At 47.0% G+C, this 18,326-nt stretch overlaps 1 protein-coding gene, 1 non-coding gene and 2 pseudogenes across 2 annotated transcripts; all 4 read left to right on the top strand.

Moving 5' to 3' along the window:
* Window positions 1–2,073: 2,073 nt before the first annotated feature.
* LOC120617911 (uncharacterized) lies at window positions 2,074–2,192 on the top strand (annotated as a pseudogene).
* A 5,802-nt stretch (window positions 2,193–7,994) lies between these two features.
* On the top strand, window positions 7,995–8,113 carry LOC120617907 (5S ribosomal RNA). The gene has a single exon (XR_005657077.1). It is a non-coding gene; the product is annotated as a 5S ribosomal RNA (ribosomal RNA).
* Window positions 8,114–10,859: 2,746 nt separating this feature from the next.
* LOC120617912 (uncharacterized) lies at window positions 10,860–10,978 on the top strand (annotated as a pseudogene).
* A 2,420-nt stretch (window positions 10,979–13,398) lies between these two features.
* PNMA8C (PNMA family member 8C) lies at window positions 13,399–17,040 on the top strand. Its single transcript, XM_039881641.1, has 2 exons — window positions 13,399–14,558; window positions 15,441–17,040. The coding sequence occupies exon 1, from the start codon at window positions 13,940–13,942 to the stop codon at window positions 14,555–14,557; it is 618 nt and encodes a 205-aa protein (XP_039737575.1). The 5' UTR covers window positions 13,399–13,939; the 3' UTR covers window position 14,558; window positions 15,441–17,040.
* Window positions 17,041–18,326: the final 1,286 nt, after the last annotated feature.

Here is an 18,326-nt window from a genome sequence, read left to right as displayed (position 1 = left end):
CTAACCAGGCCTGACTCTGCTTAGCTTCCGAGATCAGACGAGGTGGCATGGCCATAGATCCATTTGAATTTTAAAGCTTATATATGGCTGAAGAATTATTTTAAAAAGTTTTTAAAAACCCCGCCAAACTGTGAATGTATATATTTGAAATCATTCCATCGATGCATTCCCTTTTCCCCTCTATTTCTAAAATCTTTTACTTATTGTATTTTTCTTTAATATTTTAATGTTTCTCAAATGTAACATGTTGGTCTACTTTCTTTTCAATAATGTCCTGGCTCATGTGACCTAGTAGCAGTTTTTAAACAGCTGCCTGTTCTGACCTTGGTTACATAGGTCCAGAATAATTCAGGGTGGTACATGGGGCAATTAAAAAAAAAAATTCTGAATTATGAAACTCTTGCCATTTCTCACCGCACATGAGAAAGCAAAAGGAAAATACCCCGAGTTTGTCAGCATGAAGCCACCTAGAATAGCAAAGCCTGGTGTTCAAACTTGTTCCCCAATTGTTTGTTGTTATAAAAGTCTTATGTCACCGAGGATGAATTAATCCTTGGCAGATATTCCTGCCATTTCTTGGAGCCTGAGGGATGTGAGTGGTGGCAGTTGCCGGGTTGAACAGTTTCACTGTAAGGACGTGTCTGGGCGAGACTTTCAGATAAGGCCGTAAGGGTCCTCTTACTCAATGACAGATTGACAAGGGCTGTCAGACCTGCAGGAATAAAAATAAAGAAAGAAAAAAGAATCGCTGTGGCCGCAGCCAATAAGGTGGTCTTGGCTTCTAACGCGTTTTATTTTTAGATTGTGGTGGTTGGTTTTATTTTAATGAGAATCTATATAAAGAAGAAAACAAGAAATGACCCAGAATCTATATAAAGAAGAAAACAAGAAATGTCCCACTGCCAAAATAGCCCCAGTGAACATTTTCTAATAAGGTGTGCACAGTGTTAGACATTCAAACCGTGCCAAATTGAAAATAGAAAACGCCACTCCACCCTCCTCCTCTACCTCCCTCCAAAGCCAACGATCGTAACTGGTTCTCATTTTTCCTTCCAAAAGAGAAAAAATGTTTATGTGTGTACCAGCATGTTTGTCTATAGTATGTATGTGTGTGTATACGTGTCTACATGTATGGAAATGCATGTATATGTTTGCATTTATGTGTTACGTACATACATATATGTGTGAATTTATATGTACACGCATGAGGGGACATGTACACGCACGTGTAAGTATATGTGCGTATGTATGTGTGTAAATGTAGGTATATATGTTTGTACATGTATGTATTTGTGTATATGTGTGTATATGATTGTATGTATATGTGTGTATGTGTATATGTGTGTGCGTGTGATAGGAGCAGAAGCAGCAAGGTCCCTTAAGACCAAACCCAAACCTCGGAAGTCATACTGGGTTGTCTGCCGTCCCCTATTGGTCAAAGCAGTCACGTGACACGCCCTGATTCAGGAAGGGGGAAACAGACTCGCCTCTCGATGACAAGGTCACGCCGCAAAGGGGCGTGGACTGAGGGCGCATGATGCCTTGAGGGCCATTATTTTAACAATCACCCAGGAGAATCATTGTAAGGCATGTCAGTGCCTTACCAGTTGGATAATAGATTCAAAAGCGTCGATTATAAACTAAACAAAGTGCATATATAAAACAGAAACAAAAGAGTGTCTGTAAGAAGCGTAGGTCACCCAAGGTGGTTCGTGAATAACTGAATTCTCTACATTGAGGTCCAAAATTCAAAACAAAATTAGTTCTATTTCTCTCTTACTCTTCATGTGTCTGGGTCGAAGATGGTTCATCATGGACATTATGGTTGAGCATTTCCTCCAAATTTTGAAGAAGCAAACTTGACATTCTGCTCTTAATTCCCAATAATTTTTCTTGAATAACTCGTGGCTTAAATGCAATGTTGTAACAATATCAAATACAGTTGGTAATGGTTATTTTATACGATGTTATGAATACGAGCACATGTGATAATTCTAAAGCATTAGAATCATAATAAATCCCGATAAAATCCAGTCTCTATTCCTCGATCTATTATTATTTCAAAAACTAATTTCATACGGCCATGCCACCCTGAACAAGCCCGATCCTGTCTGATCTCGGAAGCTAAGCCACATCGGGCCTGGTTAGTACTTGGATGGGAGACCACCTAGGAAGACCAGGTGCTGTAGGCATAAAATATAAAAAATAAAAAATAAGGGATTGTAAGCTGACAAGGTCCTTGCAGTCTGTCAATCGAGGGCTGCCTCGTGTAAATAAATAAATAAATAAATAGAAATAAAAATGAAAAAGCTAATTTCAGCTTTTGTTGGTTCAAAAGTGTCTAATGTCCTTCTTAATAGTTATATTAATCCTCTACCATTTGCATCTACTTTTCTCTTTACATATACGTAAGCCTTTAATAGCTGTTTTTGGCCACAAAATCAGCAGCTTTCACAATAATTATTTATGATTTCAGTATTTTACTCTCGAAGTATAAATTTTTCTTTTTATATTTCGACTGGAAAAATTTCAGCATGTAAAGAAGATTTTTGCTCCTAGTTACATCGAGAATTTGATTATAAATTGGAAAGCGTGTGTTCAGATAACAAGGGTAGATGGAGATGACCCGCCCGGACCCCACCACTGATAGGATTAGGCAGATGGTCACTTAGGCAACTCTCAGACTCACTCACAGACTCACTCAGCATCTCTAATGCCTCTGGGTTCAGGGAGGCAGAGACGGCTACTTGGCTTTCCAAACACTGAACTCAAAGGCCGAAGCAGGCCACTAAACTTCCTTGTGCCTCAGGTGGCTTATGTGTAAAACGGAGATAGTAGCAACCTATTTCAACAGGTTTAGGGGAGATTTAACTTTGTTAAATCTGCAAAGACCCTATATCCAAATGAGTTCACGTTTTGAGCCACTGCGGGTTAGGAGGTCAATACACCTTTTTAAATGGGCACGGTCCAACCCATGACACCGGGGAAATAGCAAATCCACTTCCTGTTTCCTTGTTCCAGGCAGGAAGATGGTGAGGGAGGCTGTCAAGACCTTTCTGGGTCTCGCCTTGACCTCACCAACCATCCCCTCTTTCTTCACCTTGCAGGGTGAGGCTGACCTTGACGTCTTAGGAGGTAGCACTGTGCTTCGGGCTTATTTCCCATCTTCCGAACTTGTGGGTTCAACTAACTTCTCACCAGCCTCACCTAATGGACATGTGACACTCAAGTGGCCTAAAGGGAATACCTTATGCTTCTCTCCAAACCCGCCCTCTCTCGTCTTCTCCCTCTCAGTCCTTAGCAACCCCATCCTTCCAGGTGCTCAGGCCCAAAGTACCAGAGACATCTTTGACTCCTCGCTCGCTCTTATGTATCATACAGGATCTATGAAGAAATATCACGAGTTCTACCTTCCAGATGGACCTTGAATCCATCCACTTTTTACCAGGGTTTGCTGTTCATCACCTTCTACACCCTCGCTGCTCACTGGGCTCCCTTGCTCCCACCCCAGGCAGTAAGATTGCCAGATGCTCAGTTAAATTGAATTTCGGAGAAACAATTTTGTTTGGTATAAGTATATCCCAAATGTTGTGTGGCACATACTTACAAGTAACATATTATTGTTTGTTTGGAATTTAAATGACTGGGCATCCTATACTTTTACTTATTTTCTTTGGCGACCTCTGTCCCCTCTGTAGAAGATTCTACACACGCAACCAGGGAGCTCCTGTTAGCACCTAAGTCAGATCATGTCTTTCTCTGCTCACAACCCTGGCTTCTCATTCCTTCCAAGTAAAAGGTCAAGTTCTCCTCACGGCCCTACTAATTCTGCCTTCTATTTGTTTCTTTGACTTCATCTCCCTCCACGCTCTCTCTTGCTGACGTGGCTTCAGCTATCCGAGCCCTTTGCTATTTCTTGATCAGAGGGGCACAGTCCTGCCTCAGGGCCTCTGTACTGGCTGTTCCCTCCGCCTGCACTGCTGCCACCCTAGATATTTCCATGAATTAGTCCCTCATTTCCTTTAGGTCTTTGCTCAAATGTCACCTTTTGAATGAGACAGATTCTAACCACTCTACCAAAAAAAATACCTTCCTCTTCCCACCTGCATATTCTTAGCACTTATCTCTTTTCTCTCTTACAGTCTCATGTACATATTTGTAGTTTTTTTGTTGCTGTTGTTTATCATCTCTCTCCCCCTACTAGAAGATAAGCTCCATAAGGGCAGTTTTCACTGATTTTTTTTGTTCACTCCTGTATCCCAAGCACCTAAAGCAATGCCTAGCACGTCATTCGATAAAGATTTTGCCCGCGTGTGTAATTAATTAAGAAACGGAGCCAAGACTACTCGAGTTCGGATTCAGATCCTCTGCTTCCTCGTTGTGGACCTCACTGCCAGTTCTTCTCAACCTCTCAGAACCTCAGTTTCCTCTGCTTTAAGATGGGGCTGATAGCATGATGCTCCCGGTGTGATAGTGGAAATCGCGCGAGTCCGTGCAGGTCAAGCATTATACAACCTTTTATTATCATGATCAGTTGTAGCGTTGGGAGCGCCGATAGATTTATGAAATGCTTAAGTGAAATACATTTTTTTAAAAGGAGTTTATGGGATAATGTAACGGAGGGACGGTCTGGCTTCTGGCATGGCTGAATCCAGGGGTCAGATCACGTCCTCAGAACGTGCGTCGCCCTGTCCCTAGGCTGCTGTCTTTGGTGTCGACTTTATTCACGGGCGGGCTCCCAGCAGCTCGGTGCTCCTGTCCTCCCAGAGGACACCTTTCATCTAGTGGAAAGAGGAAGCGAGGGAAGAGAGTCCCTCCCCCCAGCCACTCTGGGACGAGTCCCAGGTTCAGCTCTGTTTGAACGTGAGTGGGGCGCACGCTGACCCTGGGACCAGAGATGAAATCAATGGCAGGAAGGCTCCCTCCCCTGCCCCCATCCCGCCCCCCACCGACTTACTCGAGGCTTTCTCCCCTTCTCCACAGCGCTTCCCTGCCCCAGGCCCCGGCCCTCCTGGCTCCCCTTTCTTGATGAATTTACTCGGAGCATTGAACTACCATCCGACATCCCGTAGAGTCTACTCATTTCTTTTGTGTTTTTTTTTAATTCTCTCTCTCTAGACTAGAAGCTCCCCGAGGCCAGAGGGCTTGCCTGTCCTGTTCTTGCTGCAGCTCCAGCTCCGGGGGAAGCGCAGTGCCTGGAACGCAGCAGATGCTCAGTTGACATTTGTTGGCTAAATAAATGGTTGGTCTCCATTTTGAAGAAAATGAGAGCTGATGTTTACAGAGCGCTTCCTCTGCACCTCCACCAGCTGAAATACTTTCAATATATCTCTGCACCCAAAGCTCATTGCAATGCCCTGAGGAATCAGTGACTCCCAACGGGCAAGCTGAGTCCCTCTGATCTCCGCTTCCATTGTCCACTCTCCCCGACTCGGACCCTCCCGCCTCTCTCTCCTTTGTAAGGGTCCTTGTGATGGCGCTGGGCCCACGGGTGACCTAGGATACACTCTCCTGTCTCAAGGTCCTGAACTCGATCACATCTATTGTTGTGGGAAGGGACACCCCGGGGGAGGAATTCAGATGCCTCCTACTTTCTTTAGAGGAAGGAGAATTTTTTAGGCCTGCGGGGCGCGTGGGGTTAACTCCATGTGCTCTCTCTAGTTGGATTTCTTACAGCTTATATACTTTTGCGGTGTCCATGCCAGGGGCACGTGATTCCTTTGTCTGGTATGCTTCATGACTCAGGATGGGGAGGAGGAGCTGTGGGTGGGGGGCTGCAAGGGGAAGGAATTTCTAGACCCCTGGTCCTATCTATTTACAGGTCATTTTGCCTTGTAGAACCTGTGACCTTGGCGCTATCAATACTTATAGAATTCTCGGAGAGAGGGGACACTAAGGCTTATAAACAGAAAGTAGCACTTATTGATGCCTGCGCCGGCTCAGCCGAGTCCTTTCCAAAGGCTGAGCTCTAATTGTAACATAACAAGCGGGTTTACGCAGTCTTGTTATTCCCACAGGGCTACAGAGATAAGAGCGAAATTAGTTGGATAGCAAGCTATGAATCAACAGATGTGAGCTGGAGAGTCCTTGGGGTGGGGGAGGGAGCTGTGGGAAAACATGTGAGCTGGAGAGCACTGGGCAGGCAGTGTGGCGGAGAGAGCAGTTTTAACCGGCTGAGTGGGTCACTTCTGCAGGCCCTTTCCTTTGCATTTTTTCAGAAGCTTCCTCTCCTCCCTCACTATAACATCTCCTTTGCCACGTGAGGTCAGGTAGCACAGGTGCTGAGGATTAGCCCGTGGTTGTCATCCGGGGTCGTTATTTTTGATGCGGTCACGGCCGGCCAATAAACCCCAGCTCTGAGAGTCGAACTCAGGTCCTGGTGACTCTATCCCTTACTGGCCATGACCCGCCATAGGCCCTGATTTCTGTGTTGCTCAAAGAAACTTCCTGTGCCACCCCAGGGGCCCTCCAAATTCTGGGGGCCACATTTCCTCCAGCCCCCGCAGGCTTCCACCCCCTGCCAGGGGTTCTGTTCCCAGAATGCAACTCATTTCCTTTGGATCTCAGGGAGCAGAGAGGATTTGCAGATGAATGTGGACTCGGCAGGGGCCACATTTCCATCCTCCCCCTGCAAGAGCCATTCCCTGCCATGATGCAAGCAGCCAGCCTCTCGAGTTTACAGAAAACCCAGTACCGCAGACCTCAAACGCACAACCCTCCTGTCTTCCTAGTAAGTTTTCCTAGTAAGTTTTCCTCTCCAAGGCAGCGGCTGGTGACTGCTCTCTCCTCGAACCTCCGAGTGCCCCCACCCAGCCGGATCCCCAACTGCTGATTCACAGGGAAAAAAATGTCCACCGAACACTGGAAAAGAGACTCGATCTCTTGATTAAAGAAATGCAAATTACAAGATGCGCTTCTTAAAGGCTTGCTGTGAGAATTGAAGTAGATGGGACCCCTGAATGGAACAGGGCTGTGGAAACAGAGAGGGAGTGAATTCGGTTGCGTATTTAGCCAAATGGTGTTTACTGAACGCCTGCTATCCGCTGGGCCTTGTTCTAGATTCCTCAAACAGAACAGAGCCCCCGCATGGTTTAAGTCACCCCTTACCCACTCTCGGAGTTCCCAGTACTACTTGCTATTAACAGAGCTTGGAACATAAATACAAATATATATTTAGACAGGATTCGTTTGCTCAGGGCCCAAAAATACATGCATATTCAGAAATCCCTGTTGGTTGGCAAACTCCTATAAATGCTCACCTTCGGTTACCCCATTAAACCTCCTAGCCCTGGGGGTCCTGTCTCACACAGAGAAAAGTCCCAAGTCCTTGCTGGTGTGTGTGTGTGTGTGGGGGGGTGTGTGGCTACAAGATGCTGCTGCAGGATCTGGCCACCTGCTCTTTCTCCAACCTTTTTTTTTAACTCTCTCTTGTTCCCTCTGTCCCAGTCACACACGAGGGTCTTTGCTGTTCCTCAAATACAGCAGGCAGCCTCCAGCCCGGGGGGCCTTTGCGCTGGCTTGGAACACTGTTTTGAATATTCACATGGCTGCTCCCTCATCTCCTTTGACTCTTAGCTCAAATGTCACCTCGATAGAGTTTTTTTCTCAGCTCATCATAAAAAATCACAACACCCCTCCCCCACACAGACACGATTTTTTCTCTCTCTCTCTCCCTTTCTGGCTTTATTTTCCCCCATAACCACTCACTATCACCACGTAACATATTATATCTTTATTATTTGTTTGTCCCTGCTCCGTCTGCCCATTAGAGTGTCAGCTCTCAGAGGGCAGTGAATTTGGGCATAAATAAAATCCAAGTAATTTATTTACGATGCATGGTGAAGATATTATGCTAATTTCCTTAATTTGTGAAGCTTTCTTACTCCTCAGCGGAAAAAAAAAAGAAAGAAAGAAAAGAAACTCCAAATTTGAAAAAAAAATGGGTAAAAGGTATGAACAGAAAATCTTCTGGAAAAAAACAATAAAAAAGTTTAGTCTACGGCCATGCCACCTTGAACATGCCCGATCCCATCCGATCTCGAAAGCTAAGCAGGGTCGGGCCTGGTTGGTACTTGGATGGGAGACCACCTAGGAAGACCAGGTGCTGTAGGCATAAAAAAATAAAAAAAAATAAGAGATCGTAAGCTGACAAGGTCCTTGCAAGGGTTGCCTCGTCTAAAAAAAAAAAAAAAATTTATAATTTAAAATTCACTAGCTGAGTAGCCCCAAGTAAGTGATTTAACCTCTCTGGACCTCAGTTCTTCTGACTACAAAATGCGGGAGCTGCTTGGTAAATATTTGTTGAATGAACGAGCAACTGAATCAATGAAACAATATCTAACTCATGGACTGTTATAAAAATAAATGATCTAGTACAGGTTTAGGGCTAGTGTGCTCTGTGTAAGTGATAGCAATGCCTGCTTTAAAAAATAGTGCTATTGTTATGATTATTATACTCATCCTCCAAGATCCCCTCCAATGTCACTTCCTCCAGGAAGCCTTCCTGAATGAAACCAGACAGGATTAGTTGTTCAGGGCCCCCAACACACTTGCCGTAGTTCTCTCTTTCAACTTTGGCAAAAAATGTCCCAATTAGCACATTCTGTATTCCACGCCCCACACTCAGGATCAGAACGCGCCTTCGTGATAATTATGGGGCTTCTCTCCCTGACTGCAAACACGCTGGTCTAGCCTGTCACAGCCACGGGACTGAGCTCCTAAAAGCAGAGCCTGTTTCACTCTCTTGGTAAATAAAGAGAGGTATGACCAGCACGTCACCCAGAGACCCGAACAAGGAAATGTCTGTCAGTATCAGGCGGATTGAATCAACGAACGCTTCTGTCACCTGCTTCTCAATTTGTAATGTGCCTGAGCCCCGGGGGTGAGCAGTGGAGCCCCAAGGAGGGGGCCCTGAACAACTAATCCTGTCTGGTTTCGATCTGTGGCAACTTTTTAAAATCCATGACTACACTTAGCGACGAGATTTATTTTTCTCGCGATGAGAACTTGTGAGATTGACTCGCTTTGCAACGTTCAAATATACAATACAGCGCTATTAAAGTCCAGTCACCCAGTCACCGAGCTGCACACTATTTATTTATCTTGTACCTGGACTTATTTATCTTGTACCTGGAAATTTGTAGCTTTTGACCTTCGTCCATTTTTCCCACCCTCAACCCACCTCTGTTAACCACTGATCTCTTCTCTGTATCCATGAGGTCAGCTTTTTCTTGTTTTATTTTATTTTATTTTGTTTTAAAGATCGCACCAGTAAGTGAGATCATATGATAATTGTCTTTCTCCGTTTTATTTCACTTAACATAATGCCTTAAAGATCCATCCATGTTGTTTCAAAGGGCAGGATTTCCTTCTCTTTATGAGTGAATAATATCCCATTGGATATATGTACCACATCTTCCCTATCCCTTCATCCGTGGATAGACACTTCAGTTGTTTCCATGTCTTGGCTGTCGTAAATAATGCTGCAATGAACATGGGGGTACCCAGAAGTAGAATCGTTGGGTCATATGGTAGTTCTATTTTTAATTTTTCGAGGAACCTCCATACTGTTTTTGACAGTGACTGCACCGATTTACATTCCCCATGGCAAATATTGTTGATTGCCAAATTTACTTCCTCTTTTGAGGGAAAATTATCTTTGTATTAAAATGGACAATGTTATATGATAGAGTCGAATGTGCATTTTTAACGCCATAATCAGACTTCGGAGAAATCTCTATCATAATAAAACCCCCTAGATGAGAGGGTACATTTTCCTTCTTTTCTCTCTGTTGGAAAATCTGAAGAGCGATGCATTAGTTCAAGTAAAAGAAGTGACTAACCAGGGAGCAGGAGGGTTGTTAGAGGAAAGACAGATGAAACTCGGTGCCTCCGTAACTATTTTTGGGTTTTGAGTCTCTGTAGGGCAGTTGGTTGGGTAGCTGAGAAACTGGGATGTCCAAGAACAACCTGGAGCCCCTGAGAATAAATCGGAAGCCCCACGTGTCTCTTGTAACCCCCAACCTCAATTCTATGCGTGACCGGGGGGAGAAGCCGTGCCCTTCCCTCACGGAGCTTCCCAGGCCCCCATCCCCACGTTCAGGGATGCCGGAATAGGAAAGCCAGCAGGAGCAGGTGGAGCTGAGGCCCGATGCTGCTCCAAGCCAACAAGGTGAGCCAGCAGGTCAGCGACAACACGGCACGAGCCAACGTGGCACCTGGGCTCTGTGTTGACCTTCCTGTCATGGCTGTTGCTTCACTTCTGCTGTCTAAATCACACGCACATTTCTCTTTTAAATAAATCTAACCCAGAGCCACCTGGGGAAAGGCATTCTAGAATACGTAGACCCAGCTTAGCTATGTTGGACAAGACAAAATCACCACACAGCCCAGAGAGAGAGAAGTGAGCTGCTCAAGGTCACACAGCAACTGAGTGACAGTACAGGCACTAATCCAAATGGCACAATAAGACACCTTCTTCTCAGAGAATGGCATGGTATTGAATGAGATTAAATGTCTGGGCCCCAGGAGTCAGGATGCTGAGGAAGTCTGGCCTTGACAGTCGCTTTTATAATTTGTGAACTCTTCATCATATTGTTGCAAAAATGTTGCAAAATCAGACCAGCCAGAAACCAAGCAGAGCTCTGGGAGTTGGAAAAGTCAGGTTTATTTCACCGGCGGTCCCAGAGGAGGTAGCGCTCTGAAGATCTGGGCCCTGAGCTCAGGGGCAACTTTGCTTTTACATCCGCTCTGGTAGAGTTGGCAAGGGCTGGTTGGTTCATTTGTCCTCAGATGGTTATAAACCGCAGGAGTTGCTATGGGCTACAGGCAGTTACAGAGCATGAGATTTTCAAACAAGAGTCTCCGGCCATGCCACCCTGAACTTGCCCAATCTCGTATGATCTCGGAAGCTAAGCAGGGTTGGGCCTGGTTTGTATTTGGATGGGAGACCACCTAAAAAGACCAGGTGCTGTAAGAGTTAAAAAAAAAAAAAAAGATTTTCGAACAGGAACTTAGGCAATACATCTGTTATCTAGACAGAACAATCAAAGGAGAGGATGAGTTTTCAGTTGATTTCGAGATCACCCTGCCCTTTGGCCTATGCAGCAAGCATGTTTACGGAAGCAGAACAAAGAGCTGATGACAAGGTTAGCCATTTGAGTGGAAAATGCCTCTTCAATCCTCTCTTCCGATGTCCTTTTAAAGAATTCTTATAGGGCATCAACCTCCTGATCTTCCTGGCCTAGGGGCTGGTATAATGGTGGTCCAGACGTCACAACCATGGATTCTAGGCACGAGATGAACTTGACAAGACAGGTCAGGATACAGGGACCAAACAAGAGAGCTATGAGGAGCATGAAGAGAGGACATGCAAGTGGGAGAAGCCAGGACCCCCAACTCCGTATTCTGGACCAGGACCCCCATGACTCATCTAATTGTTGGCGGATTACAGCGGACCCCTTCTAGGATAGGACGACCTCGGTGTCTTTGCAGGCAGACCCGGAAACCCCCTGACTAATTTTCCCGCCTAACTCTTTTCTAAGAACCATGAACACCCTTAATATCTGTATGCATGTTGAGGGACAGGAGGTCTCTTCCTCTGTATCTGCTTCCTGCTGTGTATCTGCTTCCTGCTGTGTATCTGCTTCCTGCTGAGAGGGATCGTAGTTCCTGCCTACTGGGGTTTCACGGAGCTCTTTGCCTTTCTGCCTTAATCAGAGCTGGGTCCTGGGTTTCCTGCTGAAGTGCCGCCTCAGTCCATAGACAAGGAAAATAAGATATGAACTGATTATTTAAATCATATATCCATTTATTTCTGTTATTGATTTGCCTATTAAGTGAGTAAAGGAAACCAAACTTGGCTAATATACTTCTTAAAGAGTAAAAAGACCTTTGGCCTGAAGTCCCCTCCCCTCTCTGACTCCAAGGAGCCTGCCTGGCCTAGGGCCATTCCTGCATGATGGTCCGGATGATCCTTATCAAAAACCGGAGGACCTGAATTACCAGTTTCAGAGTCATTATCTGGATTTGGGGGAGAGGCTCTTTTCCCCAAAGAAAGGAGGGAAGAAAACTTAACTAGGTATACTTAAAAAGATTAAGAACTCTGCAAGAGATGTCCCATATCATTTCCTGCTAAAAGATTAAGAATTTTACAGGTGATGTCCCATAACAATATATGCTGTATTTTGATTAAAAAGATTTTTAAAAAGTTTCAGAGGGAGTAAATTTCAGGCATGATTTGATCTAGAGGTACATGTCATCAGGACAATGGCAGTTTCTTGGTGATTCTCTGGATGCAGTTCCTCCTCAAAATGGCTTCTCTCATGGTTCCAAGAGAGCCTCCTACAGCTCCCATATTTACTCTCTCAACATCTAGGGGGAACGAAAGAGGGTTCGTCCCTCCTTGTAACTAGTCACAGAAGTCCTGAGCTTCATTCTAATTGGACTATCTGAGTTCATGTGCCCAGTCCTTAACCAATCTTCTGACTAGGAGGATAGAATGCACTAATTGGCTTAGGCCCCAGTTACCTGGGTGACCATTTCTGAACCAATCACTGTGGCAAAGTGGTGGGGTTATGTTGATTAGTTCAAGCCATTCAGTGGGCACCCCTGGACGCAGGAGTTTGGAGGCTGTCAATCCAATCCAAACTTTATGGCTTTTATTACTGGGGTAGGGAGGGGAGGAACGGACATTGCGAAGGCGATCACATATGCAGGACATTTTCTTTTTCTCAAAAAAAAATTTTTTTTTAAATTCACAGACTTACAAGAAAGTTGCTAGTACGTGCCAAGAACTTTTTCCCCCTCTGAATCAATGTTGAAAGCAAATTACCAATGTCGTGCATCTTTCTGAATATTATCTCTGAATATTATAGTGGGTGTATCCTACAAACAAGGACATTCCACGGGGAAGATCTTTTGTTGCCTTCGATTCATAAGTTTTACATGAGACAACGTAAAAACCCACATTCCTCCGCCAAACTTGCCATTTATTCATTTATATTTATCTACGTGGACTCGTGGATTTTCATTTTATTCAACGGGCCATGATCTGTCACTCCCATTCTTAAAGCTGATGCTCGAATTGTCCCAGGCTTGGTCAGTGGGCGCCCATCAAGCTGGCTCCTGTGTCTTTCCACCTGTTTTCATCATTCTTTGATCATATCCTTACTTTCTGATCGCCCCAAAATGTTCCAGGCTCATTTTGTATCTCCTCGGTACCCACACCTCTGGAATCAGCCATTTTTCCAAAGGATAAAGAGTCAGGTATTTCTGAAAGCGGGTGGCTGACCCTTCACTTCCGAACGACCCGCTCGGACTCTGATTTCAATGCGGCTGGGTCCGGCCAATGGCAGAGGCGATACTCTAGCGGTTGTCATGGAGACTACTGGGCCGCAGAGCGGAAGGAGGCGTGACGTCACTGCGGGAGCAAGTGCAGCGGCCAAATCGTGTTAGCCAGGCCACAGGGCAGTGAGGGCAGCCCCGGGGCCAGCCGTGAGGGAGTCGCTGCTCCGCCTGCCAGGCCTCCACTTACGACACCCCGGTGGCAGCGGCCCCTCGGGAGACCAGCAGTCCCGGATCTGCCGAGACTTCCAGGGCCTGCAAGACCTTCGGAGGCCACCGCCAAGAAAGAGAAGCAGCATCTTCAGACCCTCCGTCGTGCAGCCAGCTGGCAAACACCCACCTCTGCTTCACTCTTCGCGAGTCCCTGGGAATTCCCAAAGGCCTTCCGGGGGAGGCTACCGACGGCTGGACGCTGTGCAGCCCTGCGGGCGGGGCCGGGGGCGTCCTTGACCGAGGCGAACGAACCGGGCCGGTGAGGCCTTTCTCTCTCGCGTAGCCTTGCGGATTATCCGGCATCCTGGATAATTTTTCGGATTCCCGGGGCCGCACAAGTGCGCGCCAGCAGGCCTACTGCTGCCTCCGAGAGCTGGGCAAGATGCTGTTCGGTGTCCAGGACATCGCGCTGTTGGAGCACGGGTGCAGGGCCCTCGAGGTGGACAGTTACAAGTCCCTGATGATCCTGGGTATCCCGGAGGATTGTCGCCATGACGAATTCGAAGAGATTATCCGGGTCCCCCTAAAACCTCTGGGTCAGTTCGAGGTGGCGGGGAAGGCCTTTCTGGAGGAAGAGCGGTCCAAGGCGGCCATCATTAGGCTGGTGGAAGACATCAACTATGCGGTGATCCCCAGGGAGATCAAGGGCAAGGGCGGCACGTGGAGAGTGGTCTACATGCCCCGGCAGCAGGACGTCGAGTTCCTGAGCAAGCTGAACCTCTTCCTGCAGAGCGAGGGCAGGACGGTGGAGGACGTGGCCCGGGTTCTCAGGCAGGAACTGTGCCCCACGGCGACGACGGGCCCCAGAGAGCCGCCTGCGGGAAAGTGCTGCGTGACCGCGCCGCGGGCGAAGCCGGCGGCTGGGGCCAGCACCGGGGGGGACAGGGCGCCCCCGCTGGACTCGGAGGAGAAGGAGAGCAAGGCCGGAGAGGCTGCGAGGGGCAAGCGCAAGCACAGGAAGAACCGCCGGCGGCACCACGCATCCGACAAGAAGCCGTGAGGTGACGCGGGGTGGACGTGGGGCAGCGTAAGGGGGTGAGGTGGGGGGCGTCAGCCAGTGGGCTGGGGCACCAGCTGAGTGAGCTTGGGGGAGGTGGAGGTGTAGATCAGCGTGAGTGGGTACATTTGAGTAAGAATGGGCATCATCCGAGTGAGCACGGGTCACGTGTGACTCGTGTGAGTGAGGGTGGGCATTTTTATCTGAGTGAACTTGTGGGTTACATGGGAGTGGGCGTGGGTACCGCTTGAGCCTGTGGGTAGCACCAGAATATGTGTAATATGTGAGTTCTAGTGATTAATATTTGAGTCTTTCTGGGAGTAACATCTGAGTATGTGGGTGGGTATTATTTGAGTGGGTGAGGGTAACGTCTGAGGGAGGAAGGGTCTCAAAGACCCACCAACTACGTCTAATAACCCTAAGACCCCCGCGGGACCAGCTACGCAGTCGCAGAAGGAGCCAAGCCGCGCGACCGGCTGTTGCCATGGAGACCGCGGGCCTGCCCCCCACACCCCTCCCTCGCGCCTGCGTGAGCAGGTGTTTGCAGGAAAATGGAACGGGAGAAACCCGGTCCCGGATTCCAAGATTTGCAGAAAGTCTCTCGCCAGAGTTGAGGAAAACCCAAGCTGGAAGAACATGGCAGGGTGGTCGCAGGAGAAATGACGCTACTCCCCACCCCCCACCCCCCTGCGGCGTGATGCTGGGGACAGCCCCTCTCGTTGGGTGTGTGTTGCGGGGGAAGGAAGCACAAACCGCTGTAGCTTTGGTCCCTGCTGGAAATCCTGCCGTTGCAAGTCTAGAGCCGTTTTTAGTCTCTCAAAAGGATATACCTTGAAAGTACCTCTGGCACGAATTTATCCGTTGTGGGCCTCCCTGTTTTGCACAGGACAAGCAGAAACCAACGCGTGACAAAGCGAGCCGCCTGCGCGCCACGTCTGAGGAACTCACTGCTCTGTGCGTGACTCTAAAAAGCTGTCGCTGTTCTCTACACACTCTGGGTCTCCCTCGCAGGGATGGTCAGCCGGGGGTGCGTGCGTGGGTGGGTGGGGAACCCTTCTGCTCTGATTGGCGCCTGGGGTGAGGGTGAATTAAATCCCAGAAGCTCTGACTTGGGGGAAGGGGCGAGTTCCACTCTCTAAAGAACAAAAGGCTTTCAGGGAACGGTCCAAAAGGAGGTAAATAATTAAAGAAGTCGCCTTCAAGAGTTATCCATTAACGACATTAAGTTGAGTCCCCAAGTCCCTTGTGTTGGGAAAGAACAAGAAAAAAAAGGTTAAAAAAACACTACAATCAGGTAAAATCCAAATGTCTGACCTGTGAATTCCAAACTTTCATTAGTTCAGGGATCTGCTAAGGTTTGAGCTAAATTTCTTTGCAAAAATGTAATGTACATGTGCTCACCTGCTCGGATTCTTGCTATCAAATTGCATCACTAGAGACCCCAATGTGTTACCGTGGTGGGCAATCACATCTGTGAGTTCCAGCAACCTACCCCCTTTCTTATTTCTGAGAGGTGACTCCATTTTACCCTCCTAGCAGAGCCAAAAGATGGAGGTCTCATTCTACACCCGGACCTTGGCAGCCAGGGGGCAGGGCTGGGACCCACACTCAGAGAGTCACAACCTCCTGCTGTTGCATTCCCAGCAGGTGTCAAGACACTGAAGGAATTTTTAGAGTTCACTTGTGCTGACATAACCTAAAACCTGTGAGACTCGGATTTCTGTCCATTCCCCAAGCTGACTCTAGACCATCACCCTCAATATCCCTTTTTTTCGTGCAGTGGTTGAGATAGAGCTTTTCCTGCCTTCCCCACACACATATCTGAACTTCTTGCGAGCTCATCCCTGGCCTAGATGTTCGTCCGTCTCTATTGATCTATTCCTTGTAAATTCCCTGCCTAACCACACCCACTCACAGAATATTTCACTACTGTGTTCATGTTTCCTCAGACCGAATACCTGCTACATAACCTCAGATGCATTTGTTGGTCGCGTGCTGTTCTCCCATCAAGGCACAATCATTATATAGTAACAAGGGACGGTGTGACATTTCTCATCGTCATACCGCAGTAGCGAGACCATACTTGTGCTTATTGTGGGTTTCGAGTGTTTCCCATACGCTGTTCATGTTCTCGATACACGACGTGAGTAGTTTTTTTCAGTGTTGCCTGTAAACCCGTATCTTCTACCCCTTCTCTTTTGAGTTGCTCAGGACCAGTTGAAGACTTTCCTGAGATTGCAATACGAGCTGTCATGCAAAACCGATACCGTTTGAAGCTGCTTATCTGTCAGGACATCGCTGACATAGCAGATCCTCAAAAATTCTCAAGTAAATTGGACGTTCTGCTGATAAGTCTGCCTCTGGCCTTTGTAAATCCCCGATTTCAAAAGTGGGTTCAGTTAAAACTCTTCGTTGTTCTTTGTGGTTGACGCTATATCGTACAAACCTAAGAAAATAATAATAATAAACATATGCTAATGCAGTCAGCATGCTCTTTGATGTGTTGGGGAACCCCGTTTGAGTCAATTGGGAAGAACAAGATATCAGGGTGCTAAAAAAAGGTTCTGAAAACCGCTTCCACAGATTGCCTGAAGTTTTCCAGGGTTGCATTATTTTTAAAAGAGGCGTTATCAGATCTCGCGGCCAAGAGAACACAAAACACACAGCTTTCTTCTACCCCACGGGCTTCCAGTGGCTGATGGGAAAGGCGAAATAATTTATCTGGATTAAAGACAGTACTCTGTGTTCCGGGCACTGTGCAAAGTCCTTCATACTCAGTTCATTATATCTTCCCAACCTTCAAGATATGACACTATAGGTCCATAACTCCTTATCCTTGGGCCGGGTGTGAGAATTCTGATCTTAGAGAAATGACACAGTGACTATATTATACTGTGTAATTCAGCCCCCAGGGGGGTTTGGGCAGCTGCAACAATCAAACTCATTTGTATTCTGTAGGGAAATGTAAGTATATTGACGTTAAGTGAAATAAACTAAGACTATACATATAACCTCATGTCAGTCTAGATGTCGCCCCCAAGTGTTAGTGTATTTGTTTGGGGGATTTTGGTGCAAAGCTTTCAGCTTTTTGGATTTTGGAAGAGGGGATAAATGATTATGAATCTATTGCAATCAGCATCTCATTTTATAGATGAGGAAAGTGACCTTCAGAGTGGTTAAGTGACTTGCCTAAGGCCACACAGGACAGCTCACAAGGGACTGAAACCCAGGTCTTTCTGCCCACAGTCTGTGCTCCTGACACACAGGGCCGGGTCTTTCTGGGGCTAGGGAGGTGCCAACTGAACTTGGAGTCACAGCATGGTAAACAGAGCCAGGATTCGAACCAGGCTCAAGTCTACACGCATAACCATTAGGCAACACTGCCCTGCTAATCACCACGGCTTACAGTTTTTGAACATTTACCTTCCCAGGCCTTGTGTCAACGCTTCAGGCACATGGTCTCATTGACTGCTGTTGAGTGTTGGCCACTGGGATCCTGGGCCCAGTGACCGCGTGTTTTGCATTGATAAAAAACACATTCGCTTGGTTTTTATAGCTCAGATTCCTGAACTTGGTAAATGTGTGCCTGGCTCCCTCAGGAGACAATATGTCGTTGAAAAAAGGAACCCAGAAGGGGAACCAGCAAGCCCGTCAGGATAATGCCCACAGGGCACACGAAAAAGGGTGTCAGAGCTGCTTCCTGTTGTATTTGTTGAGGACCTACTATGTGCTGCCAGTTAACCCATCTGTATCTGGCTATGTGGATAAATTA

This window comes from Pteropus medius, unplaced genomic scaffold, assembly GCF_902729225.1.
Source record: "Pteropus medius unplaced genomic scaffold, Ma_sr-lr_union100, whole genome shotgun sequence".
NCBI classification, from domain to species: domain Eukaryota; kingdom Metazoa; phylum Chordata; class Mammalia; order Chiroptera; family Pteropodidae; genus Pteropus; species Pteropus medius.
This window is presented reverse-complemented; position numbering and strand designations above follow the sequence as displayed.

What these genes read in the sequence shown, in the direction of transcription:
- PNMA8C (XM_039881641.1), top strand. Translation starts at nt 13,940, where the DNA reads ATGCTGTTCGGTGTCCAGGACATCGCGCTGTTGGAGCACGGGTGCAGG.